This window comes from Canis lupus, chromosome 29, assembly GCF_003254725.2.
Source record: "Canis lupus dingo isolate Sandy chromosome 29, ASM325472v2, whole genome shotgun sequence".
NCBI lineage: Eukaryota > Metazoa > Chordata > Mammalia > Carnivora > Canidae > Canis > Canis lupus.
This window is the reverse complement of record NC_064271.1, coordinates 36,750,788-36,777,158: the sequence shown is the minus strand read 5'-3', so window position 1 is coordinate 36,777,158 and position 26,371 is coordinate 36,750,788. Positions and strand designations below refer to the sequence as shown.

Sequence of the window (26,371 nt, the reverse complement as noted above, 5' to 3'; positions counted from 1 at the left end):
GGTGGGGCAAACCAGTAACTAAAAATTGTGCCTATTTGGCAAGCAAATCAGGCAAGATCACCAGGGTGTAGGTGGGGGAAAGAGAACAGCAGAATTTATAACCAGCTTTGTGTCTATGAAAATGGGCAGGGGCAGAGCTTTTATTAAAAGGCGGTGCTTGGTTGGCAGTCCTGGGCTTGCTCCAAAGATGCATAAACCCTCTTGTTCTTTTTATATGAGGACAGTTAGTGCTGGACTGACTCTACTTATTATTCCCCAGGGGACATTTAGCGGGACTTGTACTCCAAAACACTGAAAACCTGAATAAAAATTACATGGGAGTGCTGTAAAATTATTTCATAGAACGGCTTCTTCCACTGCGATATTAAACCCAAGCTCCATGTTTGTTTCATTTTATTTTGTTCTTGCTTTACAGAGGGTATATTTGATCCATGACCATTAAAGTATAACTGTTCTTCCTGCCATAAAGCTAAAGAAAATTGCTAGCATTAATTAGATTTCCGACAATACCCCCTCAGGTACGCATAGGTTATATATTTTTTCCATTTATTATTCCTCCATCCCCCTCCCCTCATTCATTCTCTCATAGTCTGGGTCAGCCTGCCTAAAGGGCTCCTAGATATAGGAGATAACCTCGGAGAAAAGTTGGGGAGGAAGCAGTAATGACGTATAGCAACATGTCTCTAAGGCCCGGACATCATGGGCGCAATCCTGCACCACTGTCCTAGTGTGCGGGGGGCACGTGCTTGTGCTTTGCTGGTGATAAGCAAAGACAGGAAGCAGGACTACTGTGACATTTAAGCAGTAGCCTGGTTTCTGAGGACTTACCCTTGCCAGCTCAGTCAATTATCACAGCAGGCAGCATCATTTGTATTACTCAAAGTAAAATGTTTATGCTCTAAGACAAACAACTACAATATCAAAAGTTTCCCCACAGTGATACACTCTCCTCAATGTCACCTACTGTCTCCCCATCTGTGAGTTGGTTCTTTAATATCTACTGCACTGCTTAGCTGTCTTAAGCCTCCTACAAATGCAGTGTCTTCAGCCTGGAATTATCTCCTTGATTTATAGTTCTGCTTTCTCTTTAGTCTTCCCTCCTAGAAAGTCACACCTCCAGTTTCTTTGAAGTTCCCCCCTTTAATCCAAGAATACCAGCAACTGACTCTCCAACACAGTATCTAAAAATATGTTTCAACCCCAGGATTATTTTTTAGATTTTATTTATTCATGAGAGACACACAGAGAGGCAGAGACACGGGCAGAGGGAGAAGCAGGCTCCCTGCAGGGAGCCCGACGTGGGACTCAATCCTGGGACCCTGGGTTCATGATCTGAGCCCAAGGCAGATGCTCGGCCACTACCTCAGTATTTTTTATTTCCCTCAACGGTACGGTTGGAGGTTTGGTTTGTTGGGGACTTCAGATGTTACAATTGTTCCTCCTAACTACTAGGCGCAAAAAGCCCATTTCAACAAGAGTTTGCAGAATCAACTGCTTATCTCCACTCCTCATTTCAAATAAAACTATGCTTTTAGTTATCCTAAAGAACACATTTCCAGGGGTCTTGACTTCAATTTCCTAAAGTCAGCCAGAGCCCACAGGAGCACAGGAAGCTATGCAGCGGGGGTAGGAGACTCAGATATCAGTCCTTTCTCTGGATAGTTCAACTCAGCCATGCCTTCCACAAAAATTAAAAGAGTATACAATCTTGACAAACAGGAACAATCTATGATAATCAAGCATGGTATGTTTATATGAATTACTACCAGGGATAAAAAATATTTGGACTTGGAGGTGACCTAGGTTTGAATTTCAGCCCTGCTATACGTACATTAATTCCTTCCCAAAGCTTCAGTTCTCTCATGGAAAGACTAATAGTACCCAGCCCACAGAGCTATAATGAGGATTAAGTAAGATGATGCTTCTAATGTTTAACACAAAACCAAACGCAGTTTCCAAAGAGTATTAGTAGTCATGGTTTTTATATAGTAACTTTTACTTATCTTCCTTAGCCTATTACTGTTTTCCAGTAAGCATCTGTGGCCTAAGTAGACAAAACCCTTACTAACAATGTAACAATGTATCATAAATGGAAGAGCATCCCTCCTATGATGATGGCCTAACTTCCCCCCCTGATCCTCAGACTCTTATCTAGTCCATGGAATTTCCAGAATGTCCAAAAGAAAAGCTGCCCTGGTACTAACAAAAGAGAACTATACACTGGGCCAAGTTCCCTGATACCTCTGAGTAGCTGTCTTCTTGATATACAAGTGATTTTTTGCCCCTCATTATGTTCTAGAACCTTGATTCTTTACTGTCACTAATCACTGTACCTATCTTCTCTGCACACTAGCATGATTTTTTGCATATGGGCACTTAGAGGGGGGAAAAAGAAAGAGAGAGAGAAAGCTAACATTTATACAATGAGTAGTTTCTATAGATTTATTTGATCCTTGCCTCATAAAAGTCTGATAACAAGAAAAGTGATCCCTTTCCCTCCTGCCCTCACTACTGATTATAAATAAAATGTTAAATGCCCTGTAATTTAATATAGAAAGCTTTGGAAGTCTCCTGGGTTACCTACTCAGCCAGGGCTTAGGTTTTAATTTTTGTTTTGGTTTGTATTTTAATCTATTCTCAACTATCTTCCAAGAACTTTAGGTAGTTTATGATAGAAGACATATAAATTGTGGCAAATAAAATTAGAGTTCAAATATATGAGAAAGACAATGATTCTCAAACTGAAATCTCTCCAGGTGCCTGGCTGGCTTAGTCAGTAGAACATGTGATTCCTGATCTCGGGGTTGTGAGATGAAAGCTTACACTGAATGCTTACTATCTGCCAAGCACTCCTCTGAGCAATAAGAACATAACAAATGAATAAACAGATAAGTATCCTGTTTTCATGGGGATTTACATTCCCTTGGGCATAAAATGGATTGTGGATAAAGACACAATAATCAGGTAAGCAAATAAACATACTTTTATAACAGTGGTAAGTTCCATAAAGAAAATTTTAAGCATTGAGGCAATAGAGTAATGTGATGACTACTTTGATTGGGTGTCCAGGGAAGGCTGTCCTGAGAATTCAATACCTGACCTAAGGCCTATAATGATACAAAAGAACTGGGCATGCAGAGATGAGGGAAGACTGTTTCCTCGAGAAGGCAGGAAATAAGGAGACCATACATACCACTTAACCAGAGAACTAGATCTAGTATCTATTTATCAGCAAGAGAATGGTTTGAGTAAGTCAAAGTTAGAGTACTTTACTACTTCACATCCTGATACCTGTGGAAGAGTCCTAGAAACGAGCAGAGGTGAATGTTTGTTCCTTAAAGAAAAGGAAATGTATTGGCTGTTGAAGAAGGTAATTGAGTTTTTCAGAATGAAGTCTCTCAAGTTTTCTCACTGTCTTAATGAAATCAAAGAATTCCAAGTCTAGTAATGGAAAACAAGGTAATTTAGACAAAATATCTCAATAAACATAAATATACACATGAAATCTTCAAAGCATCAAAGAGCTAAAAAAGACCAACAGAAAAAAAACAAGACAAGATCCAGGACCACATGGATATCCAAAGAAATGAGCCCCACTTTTAAAATCACTTTTGCTCCCCTGAGACCAGAAAGAAATTTTCACCTAGGAATAAGGATAAATAAAAAAAAAAATATCCACCCCACACAGATAGCAGCCCAACTTTGACTATTCTGGGTAACTCTTATACATTGAAACTAGACAAAAGTGGCACCATATTCTTATTTCCATTGTACTGAAGGATGCCATTACATCACTGTCAAAGTGGCAAAAGAAAATGAAAACTTCTCTAGGAAGTTACATCATCTGAAGCCTCGAGTTATTTTCAAAAGTATTTTTTCAAATACAATGTCCTGGATATAATCAAATATAACCAAGCATTATACACTTATAATATCACTATATGTTGTACACCTGCAACTAATGTAATATTGTGTGTCAACTACACTTCAATACACACGTCCAATATATACATTCATACATATGAATGTGTGTACATACATATATGTGTGTATATATATATATATATATATATATATAGAGAGAGAGAGAGGGAGAAAGAGAGAGGGAGAATATTCATCTATATATATATATCACTAAGCACATAAAAAGAAAAGATGGGGGACACCTGGGTGGCTTAGTCAATTAAGCACCTGCTTTCAGTTCAGGTCATCAGGCTCTGCTCAGGAGGGAGCCTGCTTCTCCATCTCCCTCTGCCTGCAGCTCTGCCTACTTGTGCTGTCAAATAACTAAATATAATCTAAAAAAAGAAAAGATGGTACACCGGGTTGAATGGCATTTCTCTGGAAAACTCTGATATGGGTAAATTAAACTGCACAAACAACAGAAAACAAAAATCAACCCAAAAGTACTTCCCAATACTGAATATATCAGACTCAGACATTAAAACAACTATACTTTACATGTTCCAGAAAGTAAAAACCAAGCTTAAAATTTTCAGTAGATTACTGAAAAATATAAAAAGTACCGTGGTTGGAGTGCTCAGTCAGTTGAGCATCCAACTCTTGATCTCAGCTCAGGTCTTGATCTCAGGGTCATGAATTCAAGCCCCATGTTGGAAAAAAAAAAAAAAAAAAAAGTAACATGATAGATTTGAAAAAGAACCTACCGAAAATTGTAGCACTGAATATAAATGAAAGAAATAACCTAATGGATGGGTTTAAAAGTACATTAGACACAATCAAAGAGTAAATTATTACACTGTAAAATGTCTCAGGAGGAAATATCTAGAATCAAGCAGAGACAAAAGGAGAGAAAACAGTGGGGGAGAAAAAGAGTAAGTCAAAAAGGAGATAATGTTAGGAGCTATAACATATGGGAAATTAGAGTTGCAAAAGAAGGGGGAGGCAGAAGCAATATTGAAAAAGACAATGACCAAGAATTTGTCAAAAAACAATGAAAGACATTAATTTACATATCTAAAAAGCCCAATAAATTCCACCTGGGATAAATAAAATGAAGTTTACATCTAAACACATCATTTTTGAAATGTAGAATATGAAAGATAATGAAGAAATGTTTAAAGCTGCCAGGAAAAGAAAAACATTACCTAAGGAGGAGCAACAGCTACACTTTTCCCAGACCTCTCTCTCCACAGCAACAATGGAGGCTAGAAGACAGTGGAACAAGGTTTAGAAAGTAGTGAAATATGATACTGTCAATTTAAAATTCCATATCCAGTAAAATTTATTCTTCAAGAATAAAAGAAAGATAGTTCAACTCAAACAAAACCTGGGAAATGGAACACAGATAGACTCATTCTCAAAGAGAACTAAAAAATGTAATTTGAGCTGGAAACAAATATAGAATCCCAAAGGATATGGGGGATATGGGGGCAAAATGAAAAACAGCAAATAGGTGAAACCTGCAGATAAATCTAAATGAATACTATCTGTGTAAAATAATAAAAAAAACTTTTAAAATAGAAAATTATATTTAAAATATAATCATATATAAAATACAAAATTTTAACAAACACAAAATATCTAAGAATGCAGGTCAATAATTAGATTTGAAGTCTCCTAAAGTCTTTGCATTGTCTAAGAGGAAGGTGTAAGTACCAATTAATAATACACTTTCATAAAGCAAGTAGGATTTTTTTTAATTTTAAGGTAGTAAATTTAAAAAAATAATAACAAAATCGTATAAAAATGCCTTAACAAAGATTTTTTTAAATTGAATCACAAGAATTTCCAATCATATTGGAAGAAGGGAAGAGAGAAAACAGAACACAGAGTTAGTGGAACAAATTACAAATATACAGGAAGATACTGAATTAGCCCCAAATAAATCAGCCACTACATCCAATTCAGATGAACTAAATGCTGCAATTTCAAGACAAAGGTTATCACCTTCTTAAAATGAAGAGTCATATGGCACAAGAAATATATCTAAAATCTAAGACTATGGAAAGGTTGAAAGCAAGGAATTAAAATAGATGTATCCTGGCAGCATGAATCAAAATAGATGTAGCTGATAAAGGCACATTATTACGAGAAAATTCAACTTTAAAGGAAAAAGCATTATTAGCTATAATTCAGAATACATACATATAGAGCCAGGACATCAAATTTTAACAAACACCACAGCCAATTCTTATGCACTCTAAAATCTATTTGATAAGAATATATTTTAAAAGGATTATGATCTGGAAAATATAAGAGGAATAAATAGTAAATCTTTAAAACCAGGGCTTCCAAACCAAGACATTGACATTTTAGACCAGATAATGCTTTGTTACACAGGACTGTCCTGCACATGATGGAACTTGTAGCAGGATCTCTGGCCTCTCCCCATTAGAGGCTAATAGTACCACCACAATCCTCAGTTGTGGTAACCAAAAATATCTCCAGATATTGCCAAATGTCCCTGAAGGGCACAATCTTCTCTGGTTGAAAAAAACTGCCTTAGACCAACTTTTTGGTTACTCATTCTCACAAATCAGTTTTGATTTTTCCGGCAGAACAAAGCCGTCATGCTTGTTTGTTAGGTAAAGTCCATATCCACCCAATCCATCCACCCATCCATCCATCTGTCCACTCAGCAAGTATTTATTGGGTGCCTAATTTATAAGAGACCCTGTTCTAGGAGTGGGAATACATCAGTGAAAAGAGGTAAAAATACCTGCTTTCGTAGAGCTTACATTTGGGGGTGGGGGTGTGGAGTAGGAAAAAACTCATCATCTAAGTCAAAACCAATGCTTAAATAGGCTACATAAGAACTGCATTACTGAATTTCAGTCCAAGTCTCTCTTTAAAACTTTTCTCATTTTCTTATTAGATTTACCCCTTGAAAAATACTGACCTTCTTTTTGAAATCATGTAAACTCAGCTTTTATCGCACAGCAGGAAAAAAAAAAAATAGTAGCTCTGACTCTGACACTAGGAGCAAATAACCCTATGCTCCCTTTCTCTCAACAAGTGAAGTGGGTGTTACTTCAATTTTGGGATCTCCATTTCGAAGATAAAAAGCATCCCTTTTGTCTCCTCAATCACTCTTTAGCTGCTTGGCTAGCACAGTACAGTTTCCAAGAGAAACCAGTGAAAGGGAAACACTGTTCACCACCCCCCATACCACGTGGAACGGGGTGGGGGGGAAGGCACTGTGCAGCACTTGGCGTCATCTGGGACCAGCCCGTCGCTCATTCTGATAAAAGCACAATAGACATAAAAAGGCAGAACTCAGATTATTTACTTGAGCCAGGCAGGGAATACCAGTTATACCTGTAACTTAACTGAGCCCTCAATTTTTGAGTCAGGGTTTTAACAAAACCCTCGCTGCATCCAGGGTAATATTTTATGAATTTTCTCTATGCTTTTCATTTCAAAAAGTCTATCTCATGAAATTTTAGAATTCGAAGGGTGAAAGAAGCAATCACATATAATTCGACACTCTCCTCTTTGCCTCCCCCTATATAAGAAACAGAAGAAAACATGATCTCATTCTCGTAAAAGTAGTGACAGGCAAGGCATTTAGTCAAGTTTTGGAACTCACTAATTCTCTATTAGCTAAGTTTACATCACTTACATAAAACCGCAGAGGCCACAAGGGGTTTTCATTAGGCAAGCGTTGGCTCCTATCCCATTTTTTTAAAGGTCACTGAATGTTGTTTTAAATGTATATCTCCTAATAAACTGAGCCACTGAAGGCAGCACCGACAACCAAAGAAAATATACTATTTTCAAATTAAGGTCAAATTTTAGAGGATTTAATGAGCTTCAAGGATAGGGTACAGTTTTCCTTAATAACCAACAGAGACAGAAAATAAACTATAGATATGGGAACAAGAACAAAGTGGGTCTCTAATGTTGCTGTTCAAGAGGCAGAGAAAAAGCAAAGGGCGTGAGGTAGACAAATGGAATTTCTCATGGGCTACCCAGCAAAGCGGATACCTCAAACCAAATCACTAGATGGTGGAGACGTTCGGAGATGTCCTTGAACACAGCTTCAAAGACTTTTTTCCCTGCACATCAGTTTTAAACTTTTAGGCTATTTTCAAAACATCTTGCAACAGTTTCAAAAGCTTGGATAGAAGTTTTGATACAAGACAAACATCACAATTTCATTTTCCCAGGCAGCTCCTTTCCCACGATTGTACCACACTTTTGGCCACTCAAGCACATTTTTGATCATAGACATTTTGAAATTTTTATATAGCCATTCTCCATGTGCTCGGTCAGCTTCACAGAACAATTTCTCTTCATCCAAAGCTAAACGGCCTCCTTATGCGTCGTGCGCGTATTTGTATGTTAACTGCTCATATACAGAAGTCGTTCTATTGAAGGCAGGTGACCTCATTTGTAAATGGTGAGAGGCACTCAAAAAGTCACTTGACTTTAAATTAAGCACAGAAAAGGGATCCCTGGGTGGCGCAGCGGTTTGGCGCCTGCCTTTGGCCCAGGGCGCGATCCTGGAGACCCGGGATCGAATCCCACGTCGGGCTCCCGGTGCATGGAGCCTGCTTCTCCCTCTGCCTGTGTCTCTGCCTCTCTCTCTCTCTGTAACTATCATAAATAAAAAAAAAAAAGCACAGAAAAGTAAAATAAAAGACACTGGGAGCATTTGTGAAATATTTAGGCTTAATGGATTAGACAAATACGAGGCGGACGTGACCCTAAGCCAGGGCCTGTGCCATGCTAGCTGTAAGGAAAGTGTCTGGAATCAAGGACACCATAACAAGTTATGTTTAGACTGGCATGGATCATAATCAGCATCAGCCATAAATGGAGAAACCATTTTAAATTAAAAGTATTTGAGGAAAGAAACTGCATCCGGGTAAGTAGTAGGCATCAATTTGAGTAAAGGGTCTAAGGAAAAGGAAGTTCAGTAACGAGGGGCCCTATTTTCAGAGGAATCCGGTGTAACTGACAATCAGAAAGCAAGTGAGCCAAGAGACAGGATGAAAGGATGAGACAGAAATAAACAGAATTACTGGTAAAGATCCAGGGAAACAAGGACCCCTTTCAGGGAAATCGTTTGTTGGTTCTGTTTTATTGCTTCACCAAGGTAGGCCAGGAGACTGTAAGTGGGTCTGCAGAGGAAAATAACGTGGAATAGCTATTCAGGCAAAAAGCACACAGAGAACAGAAAGTAGAGGAAGGTGCTAATAAGACTGTGCCCCCCTGGTGTACCGGCGCACACAGATCAGTGGTTACCCCGCTGTTAGCAAGTTAAAATCATTCAGGTGCTCTCATGACTTTAAAAATGTGCAAAAGTGTCCCTGCATTTGGGTTGGATTCAGTGGCAGGTAGTTGAGACTTTAAAATGAAAATTACATTTACTATCGACCACATGCCAACCACTAGTAAAAGCTTTATACACCTTATCTCATTTAATCACGTATTCGTTCTATATTTGCTGAGCACCACTTGTCGTGTCAGACCCTTTCCCAATAATGTTATGTGTTATCAATATCCCCAATTTCCACAGGGAAAAAAAAATGAAACACAAAGTGATTGAGTTATGTGCTCAAGGTCATACAACCGGTAAATTGCTCACTTAAGCATATTTAATTTTTGTTTGGGAACGTGGATTCAAATAGTCTCTTCGCCACTCAAATGATTTGTGTTTCTGGGAAAGTTACTTATATTTTTCCCCCTGTGTTTCTCATACTGTGAAAGGGGAAAGTGTTTGCACCATTCTCAAATTTGATTTATGAGGACTCTGAAGAATTCTTGAAGGAAAAAAGGGGGGCACTGATAAAATGGAATAGGTGCTATAACCATTATCCCTCCCATAAATAGTCCAAGCATATTTTTCTCATGACACCACCATTGCATGAGGCTTTTTCCTCCTTGTATTTTTTTTTTCTTATGAAAACACTATATGCCTACAGACCTTAGGGATATACAAATACTCAAGATTCTTAACTCTGACACAGAACCTGCTTATGGAGGCCAGGGCTTCAAATGAATGTTAATATGAATTTGAAACTGAAAGCAAACAGCAATTATGGAAAATGTAGCCGTGGCTGTAGGTTACATCTTTAAATCCATATTTCTTGGATGCCTACTCTCAGCAAAGCACTTTCCTGTAGGCTATCGGAATTGTATGTGTCCTGGTAAATATTGTACCTAGACTTGAGCCTCGCTTCCAAACACAAGTACATCCACAGGGTGGCTGAAGAGGAGTAACGTATAAAACTCAGCTTCCAGCTTTATAGGCTTTCCTTGTGCTCACATATCAAAATCCTAGTTTCAGTGTGAAAAATTTTCCAGAGTATACAAGAATGGTATTGTTCAAGGAATGATCCTTGAGTATCATTTTAGTCGAGGACACAGGGAACCTCTCAGAACCCAAACTGCTACTGAAATTAAAGAAAGGTCTCATTTGGGGATCCCTGGGTGGCGTAGCGGTTTGGCGCCTGCCTTTGGCCCAGGGCGCGATCCTGGAGACCCGGGATCAAATCCCACATCAGCCTCCTGGTGCATGGAGCCTGCTTCTCCCTCTGCCTGTGTCTCTGCCTCTCTCTCTCTCTCTCTCTGTGACTATCATAAATAAATTTTAAAAAAAAATTAAAAAAAAAAGAAAGGTCTCATTTATTTGTGTAGCATAACAGAGACTACCTTTGCCTGTCATTCCTGACGCAAAGAATTTATTCCTCTCAGAGGCAGAGTTTTGTAATATGGGAAGAGCCCTGGGCTTGCAGGCAAAAATCTTGAGTGCAAGTCCAAATTCCACCACTGCTCTACACTTCTAGCCAGTGGTGCTCCAGGTGTGATGTCCAGACTTGCAGCATCAGTATCACCTGAGAACTTAAGAGGAATGCAGATTCTTGGGCTCTCCAACCTGCTGAATCAGAAACTCTACAAGTGAGGGCTAGCCCTCTGCCTTTTCATAAGTCATCTGGGGACTCTGAGGCCCTCTCGAGACTCAGGGCAACTTCTGTAGGCAAATTACCTCTCTAGAGCCTCAGTGCTAAACAGGAATAATAACAGATTGGTCTTCTTCAATGGGCGATTCAAACTTAAATTGTTATAAATATTTCATAGCATGCAAAATTGCTTAGCAAATCTGCAAATTACTAAATAATTGCAAAGCACCGCTTTAGAAATATAACTTCTAGTGTCATTTCTCAATCTGAAAAATACGGTCATGACAGGTCAGGCAGTGAAACGGCTAATGGAGGAGTCTGACCAAGCGTGTTTCAGAAATGTGAAGTTTTCTGTTAGGTCTGCAAATGTTTTATAGATATTTTGTTATAAACCTCACATCAAAGGCAAATGTCATGATGCCCCCTGGTGATAATCATTAGAACTTTTTCTCACTTTAGTCAGGTCAACTTTTTCTTCAAATGACTTTAATTTGAAAATAACTGAGCTCTTGAGGGTAAGAAGAGCTAGAGATCTCTGCCATAAAAGATTTTTTTTAATTAAAAATAACTGTTTCAAGGGAACTAAAAAAACCCGGTAGTTTACTTAGCTTACAGTCTAATGGCAAGACAGACTTGAAAAGAAGTACTCTACTACATGGTATAAACCATAGTGGTACCATAGAAGTGGTGGCACCAGAAGACTGTTGGAAAACATGGAAAGCATTACAGGGCAGAGGTTTGAACTAAGACTTGCAGGATGATAAAACTTGATAGCATTTATCAGGTCAGTATTAACAACACCCAATTATTAAACATTCAAAACTGTACTTCTGGAACACACTCTGGCAATTCCTAAGGAGTGCATTTGTTGCAATGAGCACTGCGAGTTGTATGGTGATGGCGAATCACTATCCTGCACACCTGAAATTAATGCTACACTGTATGTTAACTAACTGGAATTTAAATTAAAACTTTTAAAAAGAAATAATCGTGCAATTACCATATTGACTCAGCAATTCCACTTTTAGGTATATACCCATTTCAAAAGAAATGAAAACAGAAATTCAGATATCTGTACAACCCATGTTCACACCAGCATTATTCTCAAGAGCTGAAAGGTGTCCACTGACAGGTGAATTCTGAATAAACAAAATGTGACATATACATACATGGAATATTATTCAGCGTTTTGGAAGGAAGGAAATTCTCACACCGGCTGTAACACAGATGAACTTTGAAGATATTATGTTAAGTGAAATATGGTCACAAAAGGACAAATTATTGTATGTTTGTATGAGGTATACTGTACTTAAATGAGGCCTGGGGGAGGGAGAGGGGAACAGGGAGATAATGTTAAAGGGGAACAAAGTTTTAGTCGGGGAAGATAAAACCCTTCTGCAGATAGCTGGCGATGGCTGTGCGACATTGCGAATATCTACCTACCGCCATAGACCTGCACACTTAAAAATTGTTCAAATGATAAAGCGTATGTTATATTTTAACACAATAAAAACTAAATTTTTTTCCTAAAATAGACTTTACACTCATTTTTCATATTTGAGTCGACTTCAGTGCAAAAAATTTCTCTAAGTGTAAAAAAAAAACGCTGAAATACTAATTTGGAGTTGATCAATCAGAAAAATGTGTTAATAGATCAAAAACTATTTATTGAATACCTTCTGGATTGATAAATTTCTAATTACTATCTTGCATATGGAATGACACTTGCTCAGATGCAAAAATTCAACATAAAAAACTGCCATTTCTTTCCCAAAAGTCAAAAGTTGCTGAGACCAACTGTTTCTGTTTTTTGAAATACAGAAAGTCAAAATTCATTTCTACATGGTGGGAAAAGGTATTTTTCATTGTTTATGACTCAAAAACAACTAACAAATGTGTCACGTTGGATTAATTACAAGGGATGAAAATGTGTGTTCTAGAAAGTCATATTTTCCAAAAGTCTGAGGTGACCAAAGCAGTATAAAATAATAAAACACATTTAAAATATGTATGATAGCAATCAGAGTTCACTCAGTTCAAACAATTTCAGCAGGCAGAGAACACATGGCCAGGAATGGGAGAGAACAGGTTTTTGAAATTCTAGAACAAAGCAAATCTTTTGAGTCATTTGTATAATCCAAGGCTCCAATTACTACAAGGTTTTACCACTGCTCATATTTTTCTAATCTCAGTAGCATAAACAATGTTTCATTTATAATAGAGGTAAATTTTTCTTACTCCTGATGGAAGTATCTGAATAATATTTCCAGCTATGTCTAGGATTCTTAAATTCTGAAGATCACAAAGTCCCTGTGTCAGAAAACAAAAGAGAGATATTCAAAAATTCAGTATGTAGAATCCTAAGTATTTCTTCCAACTTCAAACTTGATGGGACTGACCATCTTTTCCTAATTACCTGATCAATTCTTCAGTACCTCCTCCTGGAGGAGATCCCTATGTATGGGGTGCCAGATTCTCTATGGTCTCCACTTCCCTCGACCACTCCAGGACAACATAACATGGAAGCCAAGAGTTAGACTATTCGTAGGTTCGATCTGACCTCTGGCACTACGTAACTATGGACAAATTTCTTAATCTCTTTGTACTTCAGTTTCCCCATTTGTAAAATGAAAATGGTAAAGGAAGCCCGTGCTTTAATATGGCTGTTGAATGGATTAAATAAGTTACCAATCAGAAAGGACTTACTGAAAGGCCTTATAGTGAGAACTCAGTAGATGTTACTAAAATTAAATACAAAAAACCTTTGAGAAACTGAAAACAGATGTAAAAGGTACATCAACAATTCCAAAGGCATTTATTTCAGATCTATATTTTGCTTAGCACTGTGCTAACCCAATCTTTTTCCTTATTAAAAAATAAAATAAAATCTGTTAGTGTCTATCTACATGCCCAATGTGACTAAATGGACATATGCATTCACACACGTGTGCAGACATACACATAACTTATACTGTACCAGGGGCCTGTGGGGGGCTCAGTCTGTTAAGCATCCAACTCTGGATTTCATCTCAGATCATGATCTCAAGGTCCTGGGATCAAGCCCCGCATGGAGCCCCAGGTCAGGCTCTACACTCAGCATGGAGTCTACCTGAGATTCTCTCTCTCTCTTTCTTACCCTGCTTCTCCCCACCTCATGCTCATACATGCTCATGTTTGTCTAAATAAACAAAATCTTTTAAAAATTTAAAAAATAAATGAAAATTAAAAAGTATAAAAATAAATTTTAAAAAAATTTAAATATAGTATACCAGAAAATTATTCTTAATCTATTCATTATCAAAACAAATGAGTATTTCCCATAATGCCTTACCATTTATAATGCAAAACAAAAAGAACAACGATAAACTGAAATGTATTAAATGTAGAAGGACATATGCTCATAGGCATTCTTTACATAATAATTCAGGACAGAACTTACTAGCATTTACATTTTTTAAAGTCCAAACTCCTCAAGATTTAAAAAGAAAAAAATGTAGTAAGAGTACTGACTTGAAGTACAGGCTTTTAAGTCAGACAGACATGGATTTGAGCCCCTACTCTGACTTTTGCAAACTGTGTTCAAGTCCTATAACCTCTCTGTTCCTTGTTTTTAAATGGGTTGGGGTATCTGGGTGGCTCAGTCTGTTAAGTGTCTGCCTTTGGCTCTGGTCATAATCTGCAGTTCCTGGGACTGAGCCCCACAACAGGCTCATGCTCAGCAGGGAGTCTGCTTATCTCCCTTTCCCTCTGCCGCTCTCCCATACTCATGATCTCACGGTCTCTCCCTCATAAATAAATAAATAAATAAATAAATAAATAAATAAATAAATAATAAAATATTTTTAAAAAATAAACTGGGTAAACAAGAAGAGCAACATCAGAGTTGTTATGAACACAAAGTAATATAATGCTTCATGAGAATGCTTCTGGTACTACTGTTAATTATTTTTCCCTCAAATAAAGGTGTTACACTTTTTTTAAGATTTATTTATTTATCAGAGAGAGAGAGAGAGAAAGGCAGAGACACAGGAGGAGGGAGAAGCAGGCTCCATGCCTGGAGCCCGATGTGGGACTCGATCCCGGGACTCCAGGATCACGCCCTGGGCCAAAGGCAGGTGCTAAACCGCTGAGCCACCCAGGGATCCCCAGGTGTTACACTCTTAATAGATTTAGTTTGCAATTTCATGAACTGTTCTTATTTACAGAAATTAAGATTTTTAAGGAACTTAAGACTAATATTTTTGAAATACACTTATTTACAGCCTACACCTTGCTATATTTTCACATATCACATTACAGTGTACACAGAATTTTTTAAGGGAATATCCTCTTGAGAGAAAAATGAAACAGTAGAAATTGAGCTACTTTTCTGTATTCTTCTATTTACTATATGACATGCATTCCCTCCTATCAAATTAATTTTAATTTGCATAGGGAACGAAGGTAAACCCATTGACAAGTTCCTAGCAGGAAGCAGATTCTCAAACTGGGAAGTTTGAGGAGAGTTTAATAAAACCATCATTTATAAAAGTTTGGCAAGGTTCCCACAAAATTCCAAAAGGCTGGCAGTGGCAGGGAGTTCTTTACTGCCATGGGTCTGAAGAGCCAAGGGGAGGTAGTAACAGTCCATTAGAGAATCACCAAATATTCGTTATGGTCTACAAGAAAAGTGTGCAGACAACTTATAACATCCTATCAGGGAGGGTACCAGGGGAATACCATCTGGTACTCACTCTTCTCCCGCCCTTTCATCTCCTACTAGTGGCTCTCATTGGCCATATCCAAAAGGAAGCCAGAGGACAATGGAGCTTACTGATACCCATGCAGGTCAGTCTTCCAGGCACAGGACAGGTTGGAAAAAGATGGAGAGTAGATATGTAGGAAAAATGCAAAATATATAGCACATGTTCCAAAACCAAAATGTACTTACAATGCATGCTGTACATAGGTTTGCCAGATGAAATACAAGAGGTTCACTTAAATTTAAATTTCAGACAACAATATTTTTAGTATAAATACGTCTATGCAATACTTAAAGTATTAGAATGTACTTATACTAAGAAATTACTTGTTCCTTATCTGAAATTCAGGTTAGGTGAGCAAACCTAAATTTAGTTTTACTAAATAGGGCGTTCCTAGCTATGTGGAATAATCCAAGTTGTAACCCTTTTTAGTCACAGGGCTTTGGGAACTGACTATGCCTCACTGGAGGGGAAGCAAATGATGGCTTGTACTCAGATGTCCAAACCCATTCCATAGCCACTCCCCATCATGTCATAGTGAGTTCTTCCCCAAGAAAACTTGCTTCCGTGTTTTGCTTACCTCTGGCAAAACTTCAATGTTGTTCCTAATCAGGACAAGTTTCTGGAGCTTCTTCAAGAACTTAATCTCTTCAGGTAGAGAAAGGAGCCGATTGTAGCTAAGTTGAAGTTCAGAAAGATTCTCAAGAAAACAAAGTTCTTTAGGAATGCTGGCTAGCTGGTTATGATTTATACTCAAAATTACAAGGCTTTTTAATCTAAAAAATAAAGTAGATGATTGAAAAGTATGAGAATAAGAAAGCCCATTGTACATAGCCCTTACCAGAAGCCATGTGTCAATTCATTGTTTTTTTATAGCTCATCTGAGCCTTACTTTAGTCACGGGTTCACAACTACTACAAATACTTTGAGCATAAAAAATCTCTACTATAATTTAACTTTTGAAGATATTTTATAATCGGCTTATGTTAAAAGAGTTTTATGTAATCAAAACCTCGATTTAAGAGAGAGAAAACTTTATTTTTCACTTTTTGTATGTATACATCAACTATACTGAAGAGGAAGCCAAAGGACAAAGGAGGACATATACTCGCACAAATATGCATATACATATATACATGTATATAAATGGATAGAGGTATGGATATAGATTAAATATCCTGAACCAAACAGATGTGAGAACCACTTAGTTGCTGCGGAAGATGCACAGATGAATCAGCCACAAATTCTGCCTTATGGACATCATGGTCTAGAAGGAGATATTAGATAGAATCATAGAATGAAGATAGGAAATACCATCAGACGGAGAGAAATGAATTAAGGAAATTCGAATTTCTAGTTGCAGGTATGGTAGGTAGTGAGGTATACCACAAGCATTTTAGGAGAATAAACATTTGAGCTTGGCTTTTAATAATAGAACTTGTAAAATCAGGGCAACAGGGGGTCATAGTAAGCTGACAAAATATTAATATTTTGAGTAAAGACGCAAAAGAAATTACTAATGTTGAGCATCAACTATGTACCGGTGCATTAAATTATATCATCAGCACAACTCTAAGGCTGGAATTATTACCCTTAATTCAGAAGTGAGGAAAATAAGGGATCAGAGGGAGTAAACAACTTGCCCAAATTACCCACCTAGTAGACAACAGTGTCAAGATTCAAATGCAGATGTGTCTGTTTGCAAAGCTAAGAATGAAAAATATAGAATAATCTCAAGATCCAATGTGTTGAGATTAAAGTAATAACAGAGTAAATTGATATTTTTTAAACAATTAAAAAGGGAGCCTAGATGTAGTAAAGTGGTCAGTGCAGGTGAAGGCGACTGGGGAAAGACTGCAAACCAACAATGGAAGCCTTGTGAATAGATGAGATTGATGGAAAGAACAACAACAAAAAGGGCAGGAGAAAGAGAGAAAACAGCAAGTGGGAAAGACTTTTTTTTTTTTTTAAAGATTTTATTTATTTATGAGAGACACAGAGAGAGAGAGGTAGACACACAGGCAGAGGGAGAAGCAGGACTCCCCTCTCTGTGGGGAACCCAATGCAGGACTCAATCCCAGGACTCTGGGATCACAACCTGAGCTGAAGGCAGACACTCAACCACCGAGCCACCTAGGCATCCCAAGTAGGAAAGATTCTTGAGGAACTCAGACATCTGACAAAACAACAAGAAAAAAACTAAACAAGGTATCTAGAGAAGGCAGGCATGAGCAGAGAACCAGGAGATGAACCAGGTTAATAAGGAATCCTTAAAGGTACTGGAGGAGAGTATCTCAAAATTAAAGAGATAGTCAACATTTTAAATGTTAAAGAGAGGTAATAGAAACTAACAAACCGGGATCCCTGGGTGGCGCAGCGGTTTGGCGCCTGCCTTTGGCCCAGGGTGTGATCCTAGAGACCCGGGATCGAATCCCACGTCGGGCTCCCGGTGCATGGAGCCTGCTTCTCCCTCTGCCTGTGTCTCTGCCTCTCTCTCTCTCTGTGTGACTATCATAAATAAATAAAAATTAAAAAAAAAAAAAAAGAAACTAACAAACCTAGGATCATAGACTACAAAGTCACTATTTATATTGTAGCCACAAAAATTGGAAAATAAAAGTTCTAAAAACTCAATTTACAGTAACATAAAAAAAAAAACACTACCATAAAATAGTTAAGAGAACATTTAACCAACGATAGGAGAGGCCTTCAATACTGAAAACTGTCAATTATGACTGAGAAAATTTTAAAAAGCTTTAAATAAAAGTAGAGATATGTCTTGGTCTTGTTCATATATGAAAAGAAACAACATTGCTAAGATGCCAGTTCTCCCCCAAATTCATCTACAGTTCCACTCAACCCAAATAAAAATCTTTTTTAAAATCTATTTATTTTAGAAAGAGAGTGCACGCAATGGGGAGAGGTAGAGGCAGAGGGAGATAGAGTCGGAAGCCGACTCCATGCTAACACAGAGCCCCACATGGGGCTCACTCTGAAGACCCTGACATCACAAACTGAGCTGAAACCAAGAGTTGGATGCTCAACCAACTGCATCACCCAGGCACTCTCTCAAATAAAAATCTTAATGGTTTCTTCGTGTAAAAATCAACAAATCAATTTTAAAACTTACACGGATATTCAAAGTCCCTAGTGTGGTCAAAACTATTATAAAAAAGAAAAGTCAGAGGACTCATGTTAACTGATTTCAAAGTTTACAATACAGCTACAGTGATTAAGATAGTATTCAGAGAAATTATAGAAAAATAATTCAAAGCAATAGAAGAGAGAGTCCAAACAGACACATAAATAGTCATTTGGTTTTTGAGGTGTCGAGGCAGTGCAATTAAGAAAAGAAAATCTTTAAACAAATGGTGCTAGGACCACTGGATAAACATATGGAGAAAAAATAAACTTTATTATCCCGCATCACAAACAGGCATTAATTTGTGATGACTCATAAATCCAAATATGAAAATTAAAACTATGAAGTTTGTAGAAGAAAATATAGGAATAATGTGGGGGGGAAAAGTGAACTTTGACATTACTCCACTCTATGCACAAGCATTAACTTGAGATGAATCATACAGCTAAATATAACAACTAAAATTATAAATGTTATAGAAGAAAATATAGGATAATATATTGATAATATTGGGGTAGGAAAATATTTCTTTCCCTAAAAGGCACAGAAAGCACTAATCTTAAAATGAAAATATTTTAAAATTGGCCTTCATCAAAATTAAAGAACCCTTAAAAAAAAATAAGGTACCTTTAAGAAAATTGAAAGGCAAGCCATATACTAGAAGAAATATCTGCAATATACACACTTATCAAAGCACTTTTATCCAGAATATATAAAGAACTCTTACAGCTTAATGCTAAGAAAAAAAATACAATTTTTTTCAATGGAAAAAATACTTCATACAAACATTACACAAAAGAAAACATATAAATGGGGAATTAGAATATGAAAAGGTGCTCAACTTCAGGCAAATGCAAACTAAAACTATCGTGAGATATAATTTCATACTAACTACAAATGGTTAACATTTTAAAGCTGCTGGAATGTAAAATGGCACAACCACTTTGCAAAACTGTTGGCAGTTCTTAGTAAATTAACATATATACCTATACTCCTACCCCATGACTCTACAACTCTACTCCTAGGAATTGAAACGAAAAAGAAATCAAGTATATGTCCACAAAAAGGCTTGCACGAGAATATTTACAATAGCTTAATTCATGGTAGCCCCAAATGGGAAAGAATCCAAATGTCCATAAACAGGATAAAATAACTTGTGGCATAATTCATGCAATGAAATGCTCTTAGGGATAAACAATGAATTGCTGACAAATGCAACAATACAGCGAATCTCAAAAAATATATATATATGCTCAGTAAAAGACACAAAAGAATACATATTGTATGATTCCATTTATTTAGTTCTAGAACAAGTAAAACTAATTTGTAGAGGTAGAAATCAAAATAGTAGTTGCTTATGAGAGATAAGAACTCAGGAAATGTACATATATTCGACACCTTATTGGAACTGTTCAATACCTTATTGGTGTGTGTACATTGGTGAAAACTCATTGAATGGAACACTCGTGATTTTTGTGTAATCTGTATTCAGTAGAGAGAAAAGGCCATTAGATTTGATTGCCCAAGGGACATTAATGGTCTTTAAAAATAATATTAAGTAGAATAAAGAGGGGAAAAGAATTCTAAGGGTTTAAGTAGGAAACAAAAGCAATAGACAGATGGCAGTTTACAGAAGTTTGGCTATAAATGAAAGAATGAGGGAGCAAGAGAGAAAAGGCAAGAAGTAGACTTTGCCTTAAGGTCTACTTAAGGCAAGATAAAATGCCTGAAAAGAAGGACTGTGGATCCCAAGTTTCTTGGTAAAATAAGGAGCAAAGTCACTTGCAGAGAGGATATAGGGTCAAAACTGGATGACCCAGTGTTCAAGAGGGTGCAAGTGTGCGGCGTAGGTCCCGTGGAGAAACAGAAAGGGACAAGATTCTCTGCACTAATCACGGTTGTAATCACGATCTTGATTGATTCTACTCTGAAATCACTACCATGGCAGTTGGCTTTTCATTGTGTCCTTACTGGAAGGCACAAAGCTGAGCCTAGAGGCTACTGCAAACGGCCATCATTCGTTGGTTGAGTAAAGAGCAAGGATAAGTCATTGTTTCCTTTGCCAGAAGCAGGGAGAACTTCCACTCTTCCAAGAAAAAACTACAGGAGATAGAGCTTCTCCCTGCCCCTCTCCTCTCCAGTGGGCTGAAGAGTAACTTCCCTGAGTGGAGAATCTGGAGAAAGAACTGAGCTCACTGGCTTAATCCTTTCCTTTCTCCCTCTTTCTTTCAGATTCTCTGTCCCCAGGATACCCACATTCTCCTTTTCCTTCTATGGCTCTGCAGTCCGGCCCATGACGGAGTTGCTTCAGGGCAAAACTCTCACCTGTCCAGGTGTGACTCCAAGTCCATGAACCGATACTCTGTAGCTTAAGTAAACTAACAGAACTCTCCCCCTCCGATGGAGAAATAAGACGTGGCATCCGGAAAGAAGGGAATCACACATCAGCACAAAGCCGACGCAAACATTCTCAGGCTTCCTACGCACCCTCCCCTGAATTCACCATACCCCCAGTCACAGCCTTTCCTGCTAAAGGCAGCTGCTTACGTGAAGGCAGAGTGAAAGGAGGACACTGAGCCATTTACGCTCCATGCTTTTCCCAAATTCACCACCAAGTCAGTTTTTTGTCTCTAAAAAGGGACGAATGGGAGGAACAGAAAGAAGAATAAAAATAACAAACCATAATAAGAAACGCTATCATCCACTGAGCACTTACCATGTCCCAGGCTCAATCCTAAATATTTTGGACGAATTTGCCTATTTACTTGTCAAAACCACCCCCATGAATAGGCCCTATTATTGTCCGCATGTCGCAGTTGAAGACACCGAGGTATGGAAAGGTGAAGAAACATTCCCAAGGTCAGAATATGGAATCCTGCTTGAGGAGGTGACCAATCAGCTTACATACAGGACCCAGCGGGAATTCAGGCTATCAGAATTATCTATAAAATAGGGTAGACTCATATATTTTGCAATCCGACGTTTTTCAGTGAAAGCTTGCGTCTCGTTCCATCGTCTAGCACGTCACTATAGATTTATACAGTTCTTTGAATATTATACTTCATACTCCAAGCAGATCCAAGCCTAATAAATTGTGAGATCATAGCATGTTACTGCTGTAAAGGTTCTGACGTTCATCTACCCAAAATTTTTCCTTTAGAGACAGGAAAGCCAAGGTGCAGTTAAGTGACTTGCCCAAGGTCATAAGGCTAGTTGCACAAAGATACGACCTAGCTCACCAGATCTTCCCTCTTTTTCATTATTTCGTTGATACATAAATCCATTGATAAGCTAAATAAATGAAAGCGCACGCAGACAGGTATTGGCATTTCCACTGTGACAATCTTCATCTTCAGAAATTAGATCACTTAAAAATTTTTTCTAGTCACTGTGACTTAAAAACATTACTTTCTCTGGGAAAATCTCTCTGGGAAGGCTAATACTTTGGCTTGAGGGATAGACAAGTGAATCGGAGTAGACTTTAGGTGCTGCACAAATCCCTTTGTTAAGGACTGTTCAGAGTCTTGTATCCCTTAAAAATCTGGATGCGCTTATGTTGTTATACATCTGTTTCTATTCAACAAGCAATAAAGAGAGTCTCCAAAGTCAAGTAAACCCAAGTAGGGTTTTCTCTCCATCTGTCAGAGGAAAAACCCAAGAGAGTGTTTTGCCTGCAGAAGGACAAGGCCCTCAGCTGGCTCCAGAAAGCCACTGTAGCGGCAGCCCATCTGTGCAGATGTGCAGCATGAGATGCGCAGCATTTTGCTGTTGTTGTTAACGGTAATAAAACGTGGGGCTTTCTTTAAAATGAAAATGCTATTTTAATTTTCTAACACTTTGCTTTCACATTGCCTTTTCCATCAAGCTGAAAATGGTCTCGAAAACTTACAGGAAATAAAAGTGGAAGTCCCCGACTCTGTATCAGAGCCAACTCCAAGAACCTCAGAGTCGGGGACATCAGAAATAGAATCAACTTTAGAATTTTATGTTTCAAACGCTTTTATACTTAGACCACCAAGTTTTGCTATTTCTCATCTTCCCGGAAGTGTTTAAAGAATCTTATGCTTAGGGGATCCCTGGGTGGCTCAGCGGTTGACCTTTGGCCCAGGGCATCATCCCGGAGACCCAAGATCGAGTCCCGCATGGGGCTCCCCGCATGGAGCCTGCTTCTCCCTCTGCCTGTCTCTCTCTCTCTCTCTCATGAATAAATAAATAAAATCAAAAAAAAAAAAAAAAGAATAAATAATCTGCTTAAAATGAGTGGTTTGTCTCAGTCCTCACCTGCCTCCTGGCCGGGTGCAAACCCCAAAGGCCTGGAAGCCCATCAGTGAGGTCGAGGTTCAGATGACCAGGGTGGGGCTGGAGAAGGGGACGTTTACCCAAGTGTCCCTATAAACCAAATTACCTGCTGACTTCTTGGGGAATCCATGTGAGCCGGTTGTTGTTCAGATTAAGCAGAATCAAGTGCTGTAAGCCGCCTGCCAGAAAAATAAATGTAGTCACTTTGGCTCTTTTTCAGGGAACAACTCGGAGCCCTCTTCAGGTCCCGATGCTTGTCCCTCTGGTTTCTTGCCGGGGCCAAGGCCCTCGGGCCGCCGGGACAGACGCCCTCGTAAGGCCGCCTAGGGCCGAGGGGAGCGGGGGCTCCTCCCCAGGGGCGAGGCTCAGCAGGTGCCGACGGACGGACGGACGGACGGGCTCTGCGGCCCCGGGAACCCAGAACTGCAGAGGCGCCGGGCCTCACCAGGGCTGTGCCCGCGGATGTGGCCACGGCGTGCCCTTCCCACGCGGCGCCCGCTCACCCGCCAGGAAAACCACGGCGAGCAGCCCAGGCGCCACCGCATCTCCCCCGGGCAGGCGTGGCGGACGTGGGCGCACCCACCCGGGGCTCGCCTCCACGGCCTCCCGCACGCGTACGCGCACCCACCCGGGCTCACCTCCCACGGCCTCCCGCACGCGTACGCGCACCCACCCGGGCTCGTCTCCCACGGCCTCCCGCACCCGGCCCCTGGAGGACTCGACTCGCCCACCACGGCGCTGTCTTTGCAGCCGCGCAACTGGGCCTCCCTGGAGAGGAGCCCGGAGCGGGCGTCCGGGGTGCACGAGAGCCCACGCAGGTCCGCGGCGAGGGGAGGGGGACGCGTGGACGCTCCGGGGCATCCTCCGCAGGGGCGCGCAGGCGGGCTCGGCCGCGTTCTGCGGGGAGGGCGTCCTCCTGGGCCCGCGGCGTCTGCGCGGGGCTCCGGGCAGCGTGGGCGGGCGGGGGCCTGTGCGTGGGCGGGGGGCCCTGTGCGTGTGCGGGCGGGGAGCCTGTGCACAACCTGGGGGCCTGTGCATGGGCGGGCAGGAGGGCCTGTGCGTGGGTGGCCTGGGGGCCTGTGGGCGGGCAGGGAGGCCTGTGCGTGGGTGGCCTGGGGTGGGGCCTGTGCGTGGGTGGTCTGGGGGCCTTGCGTGGGCGGGCCAGGGGGCCTGTGCATGGTTGGGCAGGGGGGCCTGTGGGCGGGCGGGGGGCCTGTGCGTGGGCGGCCTGGGGGCAGCGCGGGCGGGCGGGGGGCCTGTGCATGGGTGTCCTGGGGGCCCTGTGCGTGGGTGGCCTGGGGGCCTGTGCGTGGGCGGCCTGGGGGCAGCGTGGCCAGGCGGGGGGGGGCCTGTGCGTGGGTGTCCTGGGGGCCTGTGCGTGGGCGGGCTGGGGGCCTGTGGGCGGGTAGGGGGGCCTGTGCATGGGTGGCCTGGGGGGGCCTGTGCGTGGGTGGTCTGGGGGGGCCTGTGGGCGGGCAGGGAGGCCTGTGCGTGGGCGGCCTGGGGGCCTTGCGTGGGCGGGCCAGGGGGCCTGTGCATGGTTGGGCAGGGGGGCCTGTGCGTGGGCGGGCTGGGGGGGGCCTGTGGGCGGGCGGGGGGCCTGTGCGTGGGCGGCCTGGGGGCCTTGCGTGGGCGGGCCAGGGGGCCTGTGCATGGTTGGGCAGGGGGGCCTGTGCGTGGGCGGGCTGGGGGGGGCCTGTGGGCGGGCGGGGGGCCTGTGCGTGGGCGGCCTGGGGGCAGCGTGGGCGGGCGGGGGGGCCTGTGCACGGCCTGGGGACAGCGTGGGCGGGTGGGGGGCCTGTGCGTGGGTGTCCTCGGGGCCTGTGCAGTGGGCGGCTTGGGGGCCTTGCGTGGGCGGGCCAGGGGGCATGTGCATGGGTGGGCAGGGAGGCCTGTGCGTGGGCGGCCTGGGGGCAGCGTGGGCGGGCGGAGGGCCTGTGCACGGCCTGGGGACAGCGTGGGCGGGTGGGGGGCCTGTGCGTGGGTGGCCTGGGGGCCTGTGCAGTGGGGGGCCTGTGCGTGGGCGGGCGGGGGGCCTGTGCGTGGGCGGGCTGGGGGCCTGTGCACGGCCTGGGGGCAGCGTGGGCGGCCTGGGGGCAGCGTGGGCGGGCGGGGGGACCTGTGCGTGGGCGGGCGGGGGGCCTGTGCACGGCCTGGGCCGCCGTCGGGACCCGCAGCGCCGAGCGTGGCACACGGTGTGCGGTGCACGCGGCTCCCGCGCGGGGCCGAGATGCGGCTCCAGGGGCCGCGCCGTGGGGGGAGGCGGCGGCGTGGCTCGCCCGCACGAGGCAGCCCCACGGGCCCCTGACCCAGGCCCGGCGCGCGCACGGGGACGGGGGAGCATTGCCCGTACGCGTGTGACCTGGTGCGATGCGCGGCCCGCGGCTCCTCCGGTGCGTGTGGCTGTGCGCGCACGTTCGGGGGCTCGGGTTGCCCCGGGGGTCACACCTGCTCCTGCCCGGGTCTCCTGGGCCTCGTGCGTTGAGCCCCTGAACCGCGCCGTGACCTCCGGGGACCCCCGAGGACGCCCACCCTCCCCAGGCCAGTACTCGGCCTCGCCCAGGAATTTCTCAGTCTGCTGGACGCGCCCTCAGGCCTTCCCCACGCAACGTGGAGTTCTCGTTCTCTCTCCTGCTCTCAGCTCCATACCTACATTCTCTCTCTCTCTCTCCTCCTCTTTTTCCCCCCACGCCCCAGGCCTTCCGTTTGAGCAGATTTCCTCTAATTTTCCGTGTGTTGCTAGCCATCCTACAACGCCAGCGTGTGACTGTTCATAGACAGGGAAGGCAGTCCTCAAACTGCGGTGCCTACAGGAACTGAGAAGGTAACCCGACAGGTAGTGGGGGCCCTGGTGGGAGCCCTGGCAGGACTGGGCTTTATCCAACAAGGGGCTGCCGCTGGGCCCCTGGGAATGTGATTCCAAAAGCCTCAGCTTTTTTAAAACAGACAAAAATGAGGGAGACATCCAATTTTTTTTTGTTGATGAGCTCTTTTGATTTGCAAGTTTTGGTGCCCTAATTCAAATTCTCTAAAAGATTGTCAAAACAGAGCCAACTTGTTTATGACCCACGTTCATCTAGGAACCAGTTTCAGCTCACAGGCACCAATTTGCGACCCCTGTCTTGTTCACACGATTAGCTCAGACCGCTCAAACAGCTTGTAGATGTTCTCAATTCCCAAGAAAGAGACGAGCCCTGGCCTATCTTGGGACACAAGTCTAGCTCTTGCCCAGTCTGGTCTAGTCAGGGGGACTGGATCACGTAATACATGCTGGATGGCGCTCAACTCCCTGACACCAAACTACTTCTGCTCTTGGA

At 42.0% G+C, this 26,371-nt stretch overlaps 1 protein-coding gene across 5 annotated transcripts in view; it reads right to left on the bottom strand.

Moving 5' to 3' along the window:
• LRRC69 (leucine rich repeat containing 69) overlaps positions 1–26,371 on the bottom strand; it is an 89,811-nt gene that overhangs the window by 43,195 nt on the left and 20,245 nt on the right. For 4 of the 5 annotated variants that reach the window (XM_025433623.3, XM_025433621.3, XM_049103884.1 and 1 more), the window contains exons 3-5: positions 23,161–23,233; positions 16,194–16,389; positions 13,110–13,181 (exon numbers count right to left, since the gene is read on the bottom strand). In XM_025433623.3, the coding sequence (XP_025289408.3) occupies positions 13,110–13,181; positions 16,194–16,389; positions 23,161–23,233 (341 nt within the window). The remainder of the gene's footprint in view (positions 1–13,109; positions 13,182–16,193; positions 16,390–23,160; positions 23,234–26,371) is intronic. The other variant, XM_025433622.3, reaches the window with a different exon arrangement.